The sequence below is a fragment of the Bombus flavifrons genome, chromosome 6 (assembly GCF_040668555.2).
Source record: "Bombus flavifrons isolate JBK064 chromosome 6, iyBomFlav1_principal, whole genome shotgun sequence".
NCBI lineage: Eukaryota > Metazoa > Arthropoda > Insecta > Hymenoptera > Apidae > Bombus > Bombus flavifrons.
Genome location: NC_138447.1, coordinates 10,930,354 through 10,947,668, shown reverse-complemented (window position 1 = coordinate 10,947,668; position 17,315 = coordinate 10,930,354). Strand labels below are relative to the sequence as shown.

The 17,315-nt window shown below is 37.1% G+C and overlaps 4 protein-coding genes across 8 annotated transcripts in view; 3 read left to right on the top strand and 1 right to left on the bottom strand.

The window, feature by feature from the left end:
• Nucleotides 1-17,315, top strand: part of LOC138181007 (calmodulin) — a 77,229-nt gene that overhangs the window by 6,213 nt on the left and 53,701 nt on the right. Inside the window, exon 1 of one of the 3 annotated variants that reach the window (XM_069115450.1) lies at nt 5,464-5,602. The exons of 1 other annotated variant lie outside the window; for it this stretch is intronic. Coding sequence is in view for 1 of the 2 variants with exons in the window: in XM_069115446.1 (XP_068971547.1) it covers nt 12,615-12,695 (81 nt within the window). In the remaining variant the exon portion in view is untranslated. Of the gene's footprint in view, nt 1-5,463; nt 5,603-11,900; nt 12,696-17,315 lie in introns of those variants that run through there. One more of the 3 variants, XM_069115446.1, reaches the window with a different exon arrangement.
• On the top strand, nt 795-2,232 carry LOC138181009 (cell cycle checkpoint protein RAD1). Of its 2 annotated transcripts, none has more exons than XM_069115456.1 (5): nt 795-1,023; nt 1,109-1,333; nt 1,429-1,623; nt 1,698-1,973; nt 2,057-2,232. In XM_069115456.1, the coding sequence occupies exons 1-5, from the start codon at nt 931-933 to the stop codon at nt 2,084-2,086; spliced, it is 819 nt and encodes a 272-aa protein (XP_068971557.1). In that variant the 5' UTR covers nt 795-930; the 3' UTR covers nt 2,087-2,232. The 2 variants fall into 2 exon arrangements, with proteins under 2 accessions (XP_068971557.1, XP_068971556.1); XM_069115455.1 differs by having other exon boundaries at nt 1,414-1,623.
• On the bottom strand, nt 2,135-5,503 carry fabp (fatty acid binding protein). 2 transcript variants are annotated; one of them, XM_069115471.1, is made up of 3 exons: nt 5,365-5,503; nt 3,244-3,515; nt 2,135-2,696 (listed from the first exon to the last, which is right to left on the bottom strand). In XM_069115471.1, exons 1-3 carry the CDS (start codon nt 5,435-5,437, stop codon nt 2,643-2,645), a joined length of 399 nt encoding a protein of 132 aa, XP_068971572.1. In that variant the 5' UTR covers nt 5,438-5,503; the 3' UTR covers nt 2,135-2,642. The 2 variants fall into 2 exon arrangements, with proteins under 2 accessions (XP_068971572.1, XP_068971571.1); XM_069115470.1 differs by lacking the exon at nt 5,365-5,503 and adding an exon at nt 3,729-3,882.
• LOC138181013 (uncharacterized) lies at nt 5,609-10,918 on the top strand. Its single transcript, XM_069115464.1, has 3 exons — nt 5,609-8,191; nt 8,520-8,679; nt 8,779-10,918. The coding sequence occupies exons 1-3, from the start codon at nt 8,020-8,022 to the stop codon at nt 9,179-9,181; spliced, it is 735 nt and encodes a 244-aa protein (XP_068971565.1). The 5' UTR covers nt 5,609-8,019; the 3' UTR covers nt 9,182-10,918.

Sequence of the window (17,315 nt, the reverse complement as noted above, 5' to 3'; positions counted from 1 at the left end):
ATTCATTTTGAATCATCAGTAATGCCAACATATCAAAGAATTATATATAGGAAATAACCTATACTTTATGTTGGTAAACTAGGGAATGCTAGTAATTACGATGTGAAGATAGTTGCATGTATTTTTATCATCTTTTGACGCGTTAAGTTGTTTAAAGTAATGTGATTCAAAATTAAGATAACTTTTTATTGGCTACTTATCAACATTTCTTTTATTTATATTTTTTGTACAAAAGTTACATTGAAATATGTACTTACACGAAACATAACCTTCATGAGTGTAAACAAAAAATTAGCATCAAATGCGCTTCTGTCTAAGACGTACGATATAAAATATGCAGAGTTTGTAAATAAAGTGCTAAAGGAAGCAGCTGACAGTTTTGAAAAAGAACAGAAATGTATACATATTTACTATGTAATTATATAATGCTGCGTAATTATCAGTGACAAATTTTTACACAACAATTAATGATTTTAGTTTTAGATGATGTACTATTAAATCTGTATAACATTTTTGGTGATGCATTTGAAAGGGCATTAGAATTGTATGAACGAGGACGTATAACTTATATTTTTCCTTCTGAAAGTGCTGGTGTTCCACCTCATAATGATAGACATACTGCCAGATATTTAGTGCAAGTTAAAGGATTGTCAGGAGCAACATATATGCTTTTCCCAGATATAAACTATTGTCTTTGTGCATCCTTTAGGTATAAAGTATATAACCTCTGCAGGTACTTATAATAACAAATATTGATGATTGTAAAATATACTTTCAGATGTCAAGTGTTAAATGATAGATCTTTGTTTACTTGTAAACACGTTTTAGCAGTTTGGCTAACTGCCATCACGAAAGATAAATTGTCTTATCAATATATAACAAAGGAGCAATTTCAAAGCTTGCTATTATTTCAAGTTTTAGATAAAGAATATGTACACTGAAGTAGAAAATTATAATTTAGTTGCAAAGTTGGGAAATCTTAAAACTATAGTATTGTTATTAAAAGCAATTAATTTTAAAGAGGTATAATAATATTTTTTGAGATTCTTTGAGATTTCTAGCAGAGGCAAAATAGATTTTAATATCAGAACTTTTTGATTTTCTTCAGAATGCCACATGTTTTGGAACTGAGAATGGTTTAAAAGTAACAGTAGAAGATGCAAAATGCATGCAAGCTAGTGCTTATATACCAGCTCATGTATTTCAAGTGTTTAATTTAAAGGAAGACGTAATATTTAGAGTAAATTTAAACATATTAGTGGAGTGCCTCTGTATGTTTTGGAGCAATATAAATTGTCAAGGGAGCTCTGTAGCTTTGCAGCTCTTCTATGAAGTACATATAGTCAAAATATATTATAAACTTTGTATTTAGCTATTAATAAATAGAAATTTTACTTTGCTATTAATAAATAGAAGTTTTTACAAAAGGGCAATGGACATCCTGTAACAGTTCTGATAGAGGAAGATGGTATTATAACGGATTGTTCTTTAAAAACTCAGGAACCCGATGAGTTATTAGATTTTCATCTTGAACCAGAAAATGTTTTGAACAAAGTAGTCCTCCAAACCGAACTATTAAAAGATATCTTATCCGAACTTGATTCAACTAGTGATTTGATTGAGGTAAAACATAATTTAATGCTTAAAAATTCTATCAAATTATAGCTTATTAATTTTATATTTTGGTAATATTGCAGTTATTTTTATCACCTGCTCCACCTTTTTTTCGTATTAGTACAACTGGTTTAGCTGGAATTTGTCATATTGAATTACCCCATGATGGTGAATTGGTTGACAACTTTCAATGTACTTCAACAGCTATGTCTAGTTACAAACTCTCACATATTAAGCCAGCTATGAAGGCATTGTCATGTGCAAATAAAGTTTCATTGAGGACTGATACATGTGGACTATTATGTTTTCAATACATGGTTAAAACCGATGAAGGACATACTTGCTACATAGAATATTATGTAAGGGTGACTTATTCTTGCTCAGTATTTATAAAGAAATATAGTGTATAGATAGATATAAATATATAAATAAATTTTTTCAGATTTCTCCAGTGATAGATCCTAATGGATAATATTACTTAATAAATGTGTTACTAGGATTGTAAATATTTATCAGTAAAGTTTTCAAAATTGTCCTTTTATTTTGTATTATTTATAATTAAAGCTTTCTATTCATTGTATTCGTTTTCATTGTATTTATATAAAAAAAGTATTTTGATACAAAGATGTTCAAAATTATTCTTTATTTGTTCTGAAATTTCGTTCGATATATCCATAATGGATATAACATACATAGAAGCATATGAATAACATTTAAAGATGCATAAAAAATATAGAAATATTTGATACTTTCAAAATGCAACATAATAATTTCCGTCTTACGTATATGAATATGAGTGACATTGTATTCATATATCGTATCATACTGCGAAATATTAGACCCTTATTTGAAAATAATACCAGCTGTATCATATTTATGCGTTCATATGTATTATTCTGCGTGTAAAAAAGTTTATCTTTTTTACATTTATGAAAACAATATATTGCCCTTAATTAGCGAGAACAACTTTCAACATCATTAATCAATTTTTAATTCATTAAGGAATATTATTTCCTTAAATAACATCTTTATTCTTGAACCTTGTATACTCTTGTACATACGATATCATCAACTTTCATGATCTGAAACATAAAAAATATTCATTTCTTTAATTCGATAAAAAAATTACATATTATATGTAACAAATATTTTCATATTTTAATAGTTTCATTGAACGAACGTAATATACGATTCCTGTAGTTTTTTAAACTGTCTTTCAAGGTTTCGAAACAGTTATTATTAACTCTATTATTGAACTTATTACATTGTTCGAGTCACGAAGAGCAAGCGGTAATTGGCGGACCTTTTGACCAATGACAGGCATTGTTATTATCATCAGATGTTCGCCCTGTTATCTTTCGTAGTGTCGTTCAACCCTGCAGAACTTCCATTGCACAAAATGTAATTCAATTGAAACACTGAGCTTCTAATTCCTTAATGATCGAGATTATGTAATTTATTATGACCATGGTTTTTATTAGATTAAACGTTTACGATTGTACTGAGATAATAAGTAAACTGTTAAGATACAAAGGTTGCTGATAATGTTCTTATAAGATTAAACGAGATAATTTTTTTCTATTCTCTTCCTCTGCCACGTGTAAGTATACGTTTTTTAGGCATACATACCGCTTTCATTTCTGTCGGCGTGAATTCTCTTTCAATAGTGGTATCCTTTTCTCCTTTTTGTACTTGAATAAGTTTATTTCCATCTAAAGTGCAGACGCTCTTCACTTTTCTTCCGTCTGCTGTTTCTTCATCAAATTCCTCACCAAGCTTGAATTTTATTTCAGAGTTCTTGAATGCGCTAGTCGTTTTCAACGTATACACTCCATTGTTCTCTGTTAGTTCAATCACGGGACTCACGCTGCTACCCATTTTACGTGTCATTATACCTACACCTAAAACAAAAAAAGAAAAAAAAGATATACAAAACTCCAAAGTTTAGGAATATACAGATTAAAAAAAATCAAACTCAGTAATTTATAAGAACAGCTTCTTTTCAAATTGATAAATACAAGCGCAGATGTTCAATTATAATGTTTGAATTGCAAATTAAATTTAAGATACTTTTTGTTAAATAAATTTGTGTTAAATATGGGAGTCTCCTTTACCCAAGGCTTTCAAGAAGTCATCAAAATTTTCACTCGATTGGAGTTTGTATTGTTTTCCGAAAACGGATGAAAGCATTTTGAACGAATAGAGCACGACACGTTACCAACGAAAGTAAAAGCAAGACTGAACACCACACCGGTGTTATTATCGCATCTTATATCGTGTATAATGGGGGAACCAGGTTCTCCATAATCGAAATACCAATATGTAAACTTTGAAGTTTGAACTTTTCTGCGATTATTTACGATATCTTACAGCGCATCGCGCCTACATATCTTGAAAACAAAATATGAAACAGGTTACCATAATCTTATTTGTTCGTTTGTTCGCATCAAATTACACCGGTTACGTGATATTTGTTTTCAATGTACTTTATATGCATATCGATATATTATGTAATTGCGACCGATATTATTAGCCATATTTTTTGAAAGGTAAATGAAAGTATAAGAGCTAAAATAGCATCGCGAATCTATAAGAAGTTATAGTATGTTTTTACACACATCAATCATCAGCACGATTTCAGCCTCCCTCGATTCGAGGAAGGAATAATTTATATTCCTTGCTCGTATTAGTCAACACTTTAACGTGTGGGCGATGTCGATCAGAATGAGCTTGCACTTTTATTTAATTTCCGGTAATCGTATGAAATAACCGGTTGCAATATAATGAGAATGTGAAAATGTTGCGGATGCGCTTATACGACTGTTGTCACTTACAATGTGACGAGTAAATCATGCGCATTTTGTAATGTTATGTATCTTGTTCTTCGCTTAAGGCCCCTATTCGTCTATTATCAGGCAACGCGGTCAGTGTATTTTTATTAAGTTAACTCCACAAGTACCATACATTAGTACGATTCGACTGACAATTGCGATTTATTAATCTTGCTGGTAAATTAATTCAAGTGTTAAATTGGAGTACAATCGGACTCTGTCTGTGGCACATGGCGGGAATTAAGCGTGAGGTCAGGTCGTTGCACAGCCACAGGAGCATAGTTCAACATATTAAAATTGATTATCTTATTTATCATTACAATACGTTGCGGACTCTAATATTATAAATGAGATCGTTCGTTTGTGGTGGAATTAAATTTCCCAGCAACAGAACCGGCTATTTCATAGCATTGATTGTGCATGCCACCCACATTCTTGAGGTTTGTCTGACTTTATCAAAATATTTTATTATTTTTTATTTTACTTTAATCTTCCGTTATTAATAAATATTTTTATAACATAGATATATCACAAGTTCGTTCCAACAATTCAGTATATCGATTATTACTACAATACAGGAATGGCATTGCAAATTGTACTTTCACAATTTCGTTACCAGATCGTAATTGAAATATCTCCCTTATCAAACGACAAAATGTTGCTCGTTACTCGCATGTGTGTTGTACAATATTTATGAATATTTCATTTCGATTATGGTATTTACGATTTATTTGCCACATCAGTCGGCGCTGATAACAACGTTTGATATCATAATCTGCCGGATGAAATTCATGCAACGATACAGAACGTCTCGTGCATTATCATTCACCTTTGTATCGTACGCGCACGTTTAATTATGAATCACGTACTTCGAACTCAATTCGAGCAACTTACGTATATATTATCAATTCATACGTACCAAGCGCCTTCATGAAATCGTCGAAATTCTCGCTGCTGAACAGCTTGTATTTTTTTCCAAGGAACTCCGGCATGACGATCGATCGAATTTGTCTGGACTCGAACACGTGACCAAAGAATTAGGTCTCAAAGGACGATAGCTTCAGTTGGACAGAGAAACGATAGTAATGAAACGATGTTCACCGTCTTGTTGCCGGCTCTAGACTGACTAGGATCCGGGAGGACGAAGAGCGTTAAAGGTACACTCTGTCTGGACTGACTACACATCTCTCTCTCTTCTCCTTCCCTCTTTAGCTCTCTATGTATCCTCTCTCACTCCTTTTCATTCACCCCCTTTTCGCCCTTCCCTCAATCGATCTTTCTTTCTCATTCGACTTTCCTCACGCTCTTTCCGTCTTCTATTCGAAAATCTTTCATCTCTGTTTCATCATTTAGCTTGCGTGTTTGGGCGGCCCCCTCTCAGAATATTTGCAGCTGCTGCGCAGAGTCTGTCTTTTTCTCGTAGCTTGGAACTTCGTTTGCTTCTTTTTTTATTATACGTTGCCTCGTCGTCAAATTGTTCTTGGCGTTTGTTTAGTTACGGCTATCATAGTAATAGTTTGGTTTTATTTACCAATTTCAACCTTATTTTTGTCGGAGTTGAAGATACATAAATATACCTATTGGTAGGAAACAATATCAAAGCAGTTTCACTTTGGCTCTCTATTGGTCAAGCCTATGTATAGTCTATACTTTACTGCCTTGTTTTCTTACGATAATCACAGATATGTATGGGAGACGTTTATTTTTCTCTTCTCTTTCTAGGACACTTTTTTCTTTCACGAAATGTTTTTGATTCGTAACATCGTTGCTCAAGGTTGGATTCTTTCGAATTATTTTTAAAATAGCACTTAATCATTTACATATTTGTCAAAATAACCATAGCATCGATCGTCGTCAATTATTTATATAACGGCAAAACAATGTGACGTTGTTGATCACGTGCAAAACATATTCATCTGACTAGGCAAAGTTTGTCGTTTATTGGACAGCAAGCATTTGCGCGCGATGCATCAATTAATTCTGATATTTTACAGTTAGATCGTGAACGTAATTATTTATGTTCTCAGTAGTACGTCAAAGTGTTTCATTTAGTTTGCTCTTTCATTTTACTCTTCATCATAAAAACGTGTTGCTATCAACGCCATGAACTTGCCCGATAAAACAATCGCCAGTGATATTATACAACTTCGGACGTGTTATAAACCGAATTTCGTTAATCCCCAGTTTCTGTTTGTAAAAATGGTCGCGAAGGTGTCTTTACTAGATCGCAGGCGAGATAAGAGGATATAACGTTTCATTCAGCAACCAGCCGGCGTCGATTTCGCTGCGTTTGCCAAACGGCCGGACATGGTCGATAACGGCGCGGTAGAAACGCGACGACGTGGCCGCGGCGCGTCCGCGTCCATTCTTGTTGAGCACGTTGTCTACGATCGCGTAGCAACGCGCCACATTCGACGTACCTACTCGTACACTTAGCAACACGTTTGGCAACGTCGAAACTTGCGGCGAATTCCGCATCAACAACGACGATGAGAACGTAATCCACCTGTATCCATCTACATACGTACGTGTTCTATCAAAACGATTCGTAGCGTTTGCTGGATCGTACAAACCACGAAATCACCGATGTGTTCTCGTTTACCGTAGTGCAAGTAATCGCATCGTTTGATAATGATGTTTTGTCTTTCGCGAGATTACGTAAGTGCACTTTGAATTTTCGCGATTTGATGGTCCGATCTAATTATAGATCCAAAGACGAAACATGCGTTTTGTTCACGTGCGAATATCGGACTACCTCCTACAACCGGTTCCAGCCGATCACCGGTTTCTCTCGCAGCGTTATTATAAACCCGGTGCGGTCGATGAGCGCCAGTATCACCGCATTGAAAATGCGGCGGCGACGACCGGCCAACGAGGATGCGTCGCACACACATCCACGCAGAGGAAAGGAGGCAATCGCGACGTGCTCGCGGGTTTCGCCGTCTTTTCAGTCTCGACTGACCGGGTAGATTTGGCAACGCTGCGGCATAGCAGCGGCATAGATTCCGCTCCGCAACCGCAACCGCACGCCAGCCTAGCGCCATGATGCCAAACCAAGCCAGCCGTACAACGGTTTCTCCGCAGTGACGCGCAAGCTGCCGGCGACGGCGTAGCGTACATAAGCCAAATCGCTTGCGGGATCATAACGTTCCGTCCAAAAATTTCTTTTTCCAATTCTTTTTCTTAGTCCGCGCGCTTCGATCGTCGACATCGACCAACGCGCGAGTATTCACGCGCGATACGAACAACCTTCGTTCTTATTCATTGGCGGCGAATTGGCCAGCTCGTGCGATCGTATACACGTTCAGCTTAATCCGAATCGATACACTCGTATCTTGCTCGTTCGACCGTTGAAACACGATCGACTTTAGTCGAGTCGTGTCATCCCCTTTTGTAATCGGTATCGTTAAGTAGCGGCAAATTTCTCTTCTTTGTTACATGGTTACGTTCTTTCCTTTCCTTTCTTTTGTTGTTAATATTTGAAGTAATTGAACGACAAAAAGAAGAGAAAATCTATAAGGAACAAAAAAGAATCTCGAAGGTGACTTTGATAAACCTTCCCACGATAAACACCATGTTCGATACTGAGAAATTTATCGGAGAAATCGAAAAACGACCGGCGATTTATGATGTGAATCGTAGCGAGTACAACGACCGTAATGCCAAGATGACCGCGTGGGACGAGGTCTGCCAGGTGATGGTACCGAATTGGGCGCGCTTGACGGACGAGGAGAGAAACGTAGAAGGTATACAGCCTCTTGCGATCGATCGATCCGGATTCCTCGACTTGCACTTACTCGACCCTGGCACGAGTTGTCGTGACCATACCTGCAGTCGTTTAAAATTAGTACAAATTGTTTCATCTATTCAATAGTTATAACAATAATTATCGTTCTACTTACATAATCTTTAATAAAAAGCAAGATAGAAATATCTTGTTTTTTCCGATGCAACTGATCATTTTTTATAGATCTCCTTTAAAACCATCGTAGGAAATAATCTTTAGTAAGAGTAATTTTGTTTATTATCGTTAGAACATGTTATATATCTACAACAGAGTCCCATAATTTGCAGAGAAAAACTTACGTGGAAAATGGAGAAATATCCGTGACTATTTTATGAAAGAATTGAAGCTTCAGAAATCACAGAAAGTAGGGCCGGTTGGTCGGAAACGAAAGAAATACATGTATTTCGATCAACTGTTATTTCTAATGCCAACGGTGGAGAATAAACGGTTAGTACCTCCCGAATGTTGTGAGCGCGGAGATCGTTCGTATTTGAACGGCGCATTAGCCAGTCTATAGTCGTATGCCCGTATTCCTATACATTACAGAAATGCCGGTACTACATTAAGTAATTGCAAATCTGAGGAGAGCGAGGGTGAAATTGACAATCCGGTGATCGAAGAATACGACGTACCATTGGCCCATGCTGCTCCCTCTATTACCACTGGCAGGGAATACCTTCAGCCGGGCGCATCCTATAAAATGTGCCCCCGTTATCCGAAGCAGCTTTGTGAGACGTCGTTCGCGTCCTTCGATAATGAAATTCACGATATCCTGTCGTCACACAGCAGCCAACGAGTTACATACGACGAGGATGACTACGACAAAATGTTTCTACTCTCGTTATTGCCGATCATTCGACAAGTACCGGAAGAGAAAAAGCTCGATGTCCGGATACAGATGCAACAAGTCTTGGCCCTGGCACTTCGTCCTCCGGATAGTATGCAATGATAATTCTGATATTTCGAAGATTTTCTAATAAAAGCACGGCGAACTAAGACATGTGAGTATGCTAGTCCATACGAAAAAATTTTTTTTTACCGTTGTTTCCGTTAACAACGATAATTATGCAAACGGAGAAACGATATTTTTATGAATTTAGTATCGCGTATTTTTTGAACTTTAGAACATTGCAACGAAGTTATATCTAGATCGCACTTCAATTGTGTTCGTTTTGATAAAGGCTAATACCATCGTAGATGTTATATAGATTGTTTATATCGTAGACATAGCGAAACCACGATAATGTTTGAGAACGTCTTAAACATAAGCTTTTATGAAAGAACCATGACTTAACGGATTACACTTCGAGTACCTATATCTGTGATATTACACGAGAAAAACTACTTTTGACAAATGCAATACTAAAAATAGGATTTATAACGTGTCCTACTCTACTATAGAAAGGATGGTATATATAGTTGTTTTTTCTACATAAGACAATGATATGATATGTATTTTCGTAATTTGAAATAAATGCCAGTGGATTATCGATATTTGTCCAATATGGATAAGTGTGTGGATGCGTTGCGCAAGATTATAATGAGTATGTAAATATGCAAAAAATAAACGATACGTAAGGTTACTTCTCGTCGATACGAATTCGCTCGCGTTTTGGGAAGTATGGACAGGTGGCAGCACCAGTACTGTACTTTCGAACTTTTCACTTTCCGTACTTCAGGTAACGCATATCGAACTACTTAATTTAGCAATTTAGTAGATATTTAATTGAATCATGGAAATTATCCCATTAAAATGCGCCTACTTAATTTCGCACTTAAATAATGTACTTCTAGTAAGATTAAACATGATTCGTACTTACTCATTTTGTACTAATCTATTATTTATCAGTTTAAAATAAAATTATTGTCGAAATATGATAATCACTGTCCGTATCGTATAAATTTATCCTTCGTTCGTTCACGATGGCAGTAAATTCGATGCGGGAAGAAACTTTGAGGTATCCATTATTTCTCGAGAAACTTAATGGTGACGTGAATGGTCGTAATATCATTTACATCTTGGTACGCTGAGGAAATTTTGAAGTAGCATTTTAAGACGACATAAAATCTTATCAAAAGTCGAAAAACCTATTTTAACATGGTTGACTTTTAATCGTTAACTGGAATAAGATGTAGATATACCTTTTTACGTAAAAGCAAGTTAAACGTTATATCGATCCTAAATCGAACTTAACTAAGATTATACTTCAAGTATTTATTAGAATATTTAGTTATAATCTAACAGATACAGAAAGAGTAACCCGATATCATTGAATAAGAGAAAAATGTATTTGTTCGGATATCGTATCGTTTGTCGTTCCACTTTTACAGAGTGCAAACTGTATTTAATTAACCTACCATCGCATCCTCTAGTGGGTGGTATCCTGTTGTAGCATAACGTAAAATGGTATTCATGCAGCGCATCTAATTATAACAAATAATGAGGTCCATCCAGAATTTAAATTCACGATGTCCTATTTTATTTTTATTCAAAAGTACAAAGGCGATGGAAATACGATGTACACTTTACTATTTTGTTAGTTTAGTGAGCGTATAGTGGTAAATATCGATTAAAAATTCTGTAATGTAAAAATACTTTGTGGTTTCTGCAATCGTTGTTCTTCCAATCTCGATTGCCGATATGTATGTAATCTCTATTGTTGATATAAAGCAATTTTAAATGAAATTTTGATCCAAATCTCTTTAACAAAACTCACCGAATAAATTGAATTTCGATTCGATACGACTAACCACGACTGTTCGTTTACCGAAGTGCTAAAATAATGTACCTTGGTAATGAGAACGATGCGTACACCTATTAGCTGTTGCACCCCCACTCATTTAAATATAAACTGCCAATCATTGGCTTTCCATATAAATTGCATAGATCGCAGACACCTTCGGTTATAATATTTGACCAATTTCGTTTTACAACAGAACAAAATGAAATCGTTAGAAATTTCGTTGACTCTATCATTTCTTTTGTCATCGAGCGTTTACGACCTGAAAGTTCAGACAATGGAGATGCATCGTTTCCCCATACCATTGTCTCGTTTTTTTGTTTTTCTACGGTATTTCATACTCAAAAAAAAAAAAAAAAAAGAAGAATAAAACCAAAGAGTGGACCACAAATACAGCATTACAATACGTTTGAAAACAAAGAATCGTTTTTTCCTATCATACATTTAATCCACAAATAAATTACTTCGATGAAACTTTGCCTCTATATCTACGTTTATCGATTATTATTCAACAAAATGTCCTTGATCCGTATTCGAAGGGTGAAAATTAATTCAGCGATTTCTGACTGGAACACTAGATGATAAAAATGGCATTAACGCATTGACAAGGACAATCGGTAACCGGCTTGGAACATCAGGCGTGTAAACATGCAAGGGTTACCAGCAACTAGTGGCGTTTGTTGAAACCCAACCCCTCGGTAAACCCTCCTTTCCCTTCCATTCACTCCCTTCCTGAATAGACACAGCCACCCCCTCGATCTCCACGTATCCACCCCTCTCTCCTAGCCATTTCTCTCACCCTTGCTCGTTCACCGTTCCCCTCTTCTCGCTATCTGTCTCTTTCCCCCTTCGACACGCGCGGCTTTCTCTCGCGCGCGCGTTCTTCTGCCTCTGGAGCAACTCGCAGCATCCATCGGCCCGCTCCGGACTTCAGTCCATGTCGAGAACGCGGCACCGCCGGGACCCTAAGGACCCTTCGATATTCACGAATCCTTAGACCTTGCGAGCTAGTGGTATCGAGACAAAGCTGTTCGTTCGAAAGCCACAGCCACGTTTCAATCAAATCGTCGACAGATCGAGCGTATTTTCAAATAAACCCGACACCGCATTCCTGTCAGTTGGAAACTGATCTCGTTCCACTGGAGAACTGGTATCCTCTATGGTACCTGAAACCTGAGCCTTCTTCCTCGATCGAGCATATTATGCTACCAGCGAAACAAAGAATCTCGACGACCTCTCAATAAGCATTTCTAAAGCGTCGAGATCTGTTTACGTATAATACGTGGTGGACGTATAATACGAAAAAAACGAAGCGTCCGATACTTTCGAAATCATTTGTCATTTTGGCCAAGAACCCGTGTCCCGAAGGATCAGCGATCAGCTGTCCGATTCTATTCGGATGTTTTAAGGGATTGCCAGAGTATAAAATTAGATAGTCAAATTTAATGCGGATAGAAGTAAACCGCCTAAAGCGTGATCTTTGAGGAAGCGACAGTTGGAAGGGAAGAGGAGCCACGAGGGCCCGCGAGGAGACTGAAGAAGAGAGATTTCCCGCAAGACTGCCGGGGGTTGTTGCCCAGCCCCGGAGAAGCGGACATCAGGCCCGGATGTTCGCAAGGACGAGACGCCGAAAGCGCTGCCATGCTACAAGGGAAACTTTTCACGGCCGTCAACAAATTCCTTACGACATCCCCTTTGGTTAACAAAATCAAGTTGCTGATTGTAAGTTTCTATTTCTTCTCTCTCTCTCTCTCTCTCCTTCTCTCTTTCTCTGTTTCTCTGCCTCTGTGTCTATCTGTCTGTCTGTCTGTCTGTCTCTCTCTCTCTTTCTCTCTCTGTCTGTCTGCCTCTCATCACTTCCCTTGTCCGTGTCTGTCTTTGACCTTCTTCTCCATTGGCACAGTTTCTCTTCGACCTTATTGAGAAAAGTTGTCAGTCGCTGTCTCCGGTTTGATTGTATTCCGAGCCGTCCCGAGGAAACTGTTTAGAAAATTGTCGTATATATCCTCGACCAGCCAGATGGGGAGAATATTTGTTGTATATTGGAGTCACTTTTCTCCGCTATGATCTTCTCCACTGCCTTAATGGAGAAAATGCATTAGTAGCTGAACGTATGAAATTGAAACTATATTTCGGACCATTTTCCTCGATGAAAGAATATAACCTTGTGGGTAGGAGGAACGTAACGCGAAATGCTTGGAAGGGAGGGTGGAATTTCACGAAATTCCTCGTTGCATGCTTAACTCGGAGTACGTTACATTCTGCAGAAAGGCACCAGCAGAAATTCGCAATACAGATTTTTTCTCGTGAGAAGGAAAATAGCTCGGATGATACTACAACAGCGATAGTATGTTGGAAATGCAAGCTGTACAGTTTTTACGTACCCTTCCTCCAGTTCGAGAAAGTATTTATAGTAGCTTTCCGAGAGGGATCTTTTTGTTTACCTGACTACGAAGTGAGAATTTTGTGCCAGCGAAATGGTCCGTGGAAACTTCGAACTTGTTTTTCCCAGTCATGAATACGACCAGGGCGGCACCTTTAATTGCACACGATTATCTAACTCCACGCTTGTTTGAGCACCATTATACCTTCTTCTACCACTGACTCATCCAACTTTTTACTTTCATTTACTTTTTCCAAATATTCTCTTAGGTCTCGAGTTAATCTTCGCTAATAGTAAAAACGCGAGCGTTAAGGAATGGGAATATTAGAGGGCTTAGTCATCTCCAATGTATATTTCATAAAGAATTAGATGGGAGCATCGTACAGTTTAAAATTATGTAGTAAAAGTGCAGCGATTTGGTAGCAAAGAATTTTCACGTCCTATCAATCGTGTAATTTCATACACGTGCCTCGAAACCGAACGAAGTCATTGATTGAACATTAATGCAAATCGATAATGCTTCTATCTACGAGAGTAGTTACATGCGCATACCTTGTAATGCTCCAAATTATATAGCGATACACGTCAGTTATTTGCCAGACGAAACAATCAAAGCACACTCCATTTCCCTCGTTTTAACTTGTTGCTCGTCGTACCTCCATATCCTTCCGTATGTTTATCATTGATTCTAACTGAATACCATATTCCTGTCACTGATAAATCCTATGGAATTTGTCTTTGGCATGTAACGACGACTACAAGCGAATGATCAAAGGCACACGGATCGTAATTTCATGTCGTATTCGTGAAACAACAACGTATGATTCTACCAATTTACCTTGCACGTTTGATACAAGATAATCTAACACATCTTTAATTAAATTTAATCAGGGAACAAACTTATCGTGGGGGATTAGGAACGAGCAATTGAATTCTCCATTCCGCACGGAAATGATACATGTCATATATAGGAATACATTTTAAGGGATCATCCTTGTCGTATTACATGCGCCAATCCCTGTATCGTCTTAGGATTCGTTTCGAAGATTCCACGTGTAATCTTCGACGTATTATGTAGAATATTCTCTGTCTGTTTCATTAAGCGACACAATCAAAATCATAGGTGTAAGATTTATATTTATTTAAAGTTTGTTGCTACGAATTGATTATGGATTTATAGTACTTTTCCAAGAAAGTGAGTTTGCTTAAATTATTGAAAAATGCAGCTTACTGTCAGGATTTCTTCAATTAGACGTGACCATTTTTGTTAATCATACTCCTAGAACTGAAAGTGCACGCGAGATTCAGCTCACAATCCCTAATTCATTACTGACTAATTGAATTTGCGTTTCTTCCGCTCGTCCTCCTACCAGCTCTGCAAGGTATCTGACTTGATGTTTCTATTTACAAGTATCAGACTTCCGATAAAGCACTTTGATCCGGTTGCTCGAGTACTGTTTCGGACGTTTCAACATTGTCGTCTGTTGGAACGGAACGAATCTCTAGGAGTTCTCGCGTTTCTCCGTCATTCTCGACGTGCCATTATCATCGACGAATGTTCACCGCAGAACTCGAAATTCCGACCGGGCACGATGCTACACGCGAAGACAAATGGTCAGATCGTAAGCAGATACGAAACGCCGTCTAAAAGAATGCACTGGTGGACAACTTCTGGCCCGAACTGCATCGCGAATGAGCCCTTTGAATAGCAAGGCGTAGCAGCCACGTTTGTTGCAGAGTGTAGAGTCCATCGTGCTTTCATCCTGCCTCCATAGTTTGTTACTTTATCAGTTTACGTGAGCCACACACAGTGGTACAGGTCAGTCTGTTGACTTCCCCAACGAGATTAGCATTGTGTTCTTTCACTTGCAGCGTTCCTGTGATTCTATTAGCCCGAGCAGAGTTTTTCTCTACGTGCCGCTTTGTTGTGTTTTTATTGCTGTTCATGGTGTTTTATGTTGCAACTTAAACTCGCAGAATCCACATACCTACTTTTTTACTCGTGTTTGGCTTTGTGAAATTTCAGCATGGATGCGTGTTACTGCTAGGAAAGAATGATCTTCGGTTTGAACATTCTACACTTTCAGTTTCGTCAAACAAGAAATCATGTTTGTCGTTCGTTTAAAAAGTTGTGCAAACAATTTTCATTCCTTGGAACTCGATATCGTGTGTTTGCTACCGATATATAAAATATATCGATTGAGTTATGATTTTAATCTTTAATTGGTTTATTTACCTGGTCCGTCTCAGATTATATAGATTGTCGATAGATTATCATCAACTTTGAAGATCCAGTAATTAATTTTTCAAAGAAATAAGCTTTTCAGCAAATCTACCTTTTATTATACGTATTCATACATATAACAAAATATTCGAACTAATTTTAAACGAATTTTCAGCTTTGCTTCGTTCATTTGACAGCCGTATCACGCGACACATGATTGGTCAATTATCAGCATTTATGGGCGCATGTTATACGCAAATTGCGTTCCAGATCAACGGAATTTTTGTCAAACGTCTGTCGAAATATTCACTGAAAATCTCAGCAGGATTTTCCCGCGCGTTGAAATCCCTGGAAGTTCCAGTGTATACCATTCTATCGAATCAGTTTCCATCAATTTGATCAATTCACCTGCGAATTATGACGTTATAAATTTGAATCATTCGCATTACGTTTTAATAGACTTTCTATGAGATATCGTGAGTTTTCATTCTTTTTTTCTTTTTTTTTCTTTTTTTTTTGTCGATCGAAAATTTGCTACCCGATAAAGGAATAATTAACTACGACCAACTTCATCGAGCAGGGTAAATGTTTAAAACAAACGGTCCGGTTTGGCTTTCTCTGGTTTCAGCCGACGAAAACCGTCGGGCCAGTTCAGTTTCAGGCGGCACACCGTAATTGCGCATCGTTTAAACGTAGATTAAAGGAACATGTTGACAGCCGTAACATTGCACGTCCGAACATCATAATAAAAACCGGGCCAATCCGCAGCGTTTTGGCGATGACACAATTTCGTATCCATCGCAAAGCACATAAGTTACTTTGAAAATGTTAATGAGTCAGGACTAACCAAACCGTTAGTCCATACTATGATTATATAACTTGGGTCTTTGAAATGCTCAAGGAGAGGAGAGTTATTAACATCACTGGATGTCCTCTTCGAATTTCTGAACGTGAAATTTGGAGAGCGAAATATATGCTTATCTAGAAATTTAGAAGAAAGGTCACAGTTATAATTATGTATTTCCATTCCGATTGGATAAAATATAAGATAAGATAAGAATTTTACGAAACAGATCTCCCAAGAATCATCGAAAATAATTCGATCTCGCGATATCTAGCATATATAATATGTATCGTTCATCACGTTTACGTACTTTATCTCTTCGTTAGCAGATCATATCTGCCTAAATATAGTTTGCATTTTTCCTTTGGCAGAACACCTGAGCGTTTCTTCATTCATTTGCGATGTGCTTTACAACGATTCTTTAATAGGTTCTTTTTATACTGGCGCAGAGAAAATGGAGGAATGTGGCTTGAAGAAGACAGTAAGTGGCAGAGTAGTGGAAGGTCGAATTTAATTAGAGTATTCCATTTTCTGTGGTAATTTGTAAGAAATAGGCGAACGTTTCATTATTTTAATTCGTTCAGAGCTTTCTCTAAATTTGTACCTATCGTAAAGGAAAAAATTTCCTGTGGTTCGTTGCAATACGCCCACTCGACTTCTGTTTGATTTATAATGCTTAGGCACTTGATTCCAATTTAAAAAATTGAGTAAAAATATAGAGAAAGGATAGTATGACGAATATTTAACGATATGAAACTTGTTAACTCGCTGAAACATTTAATTTCTGTTTCGAAGCATCGAGTACGATAAGATAATTTTGAAAAATTATCAACACTCATACTTTCTGCAGGCATTGTGCTGTCAACAATACGCTATATACGAAATCTTACA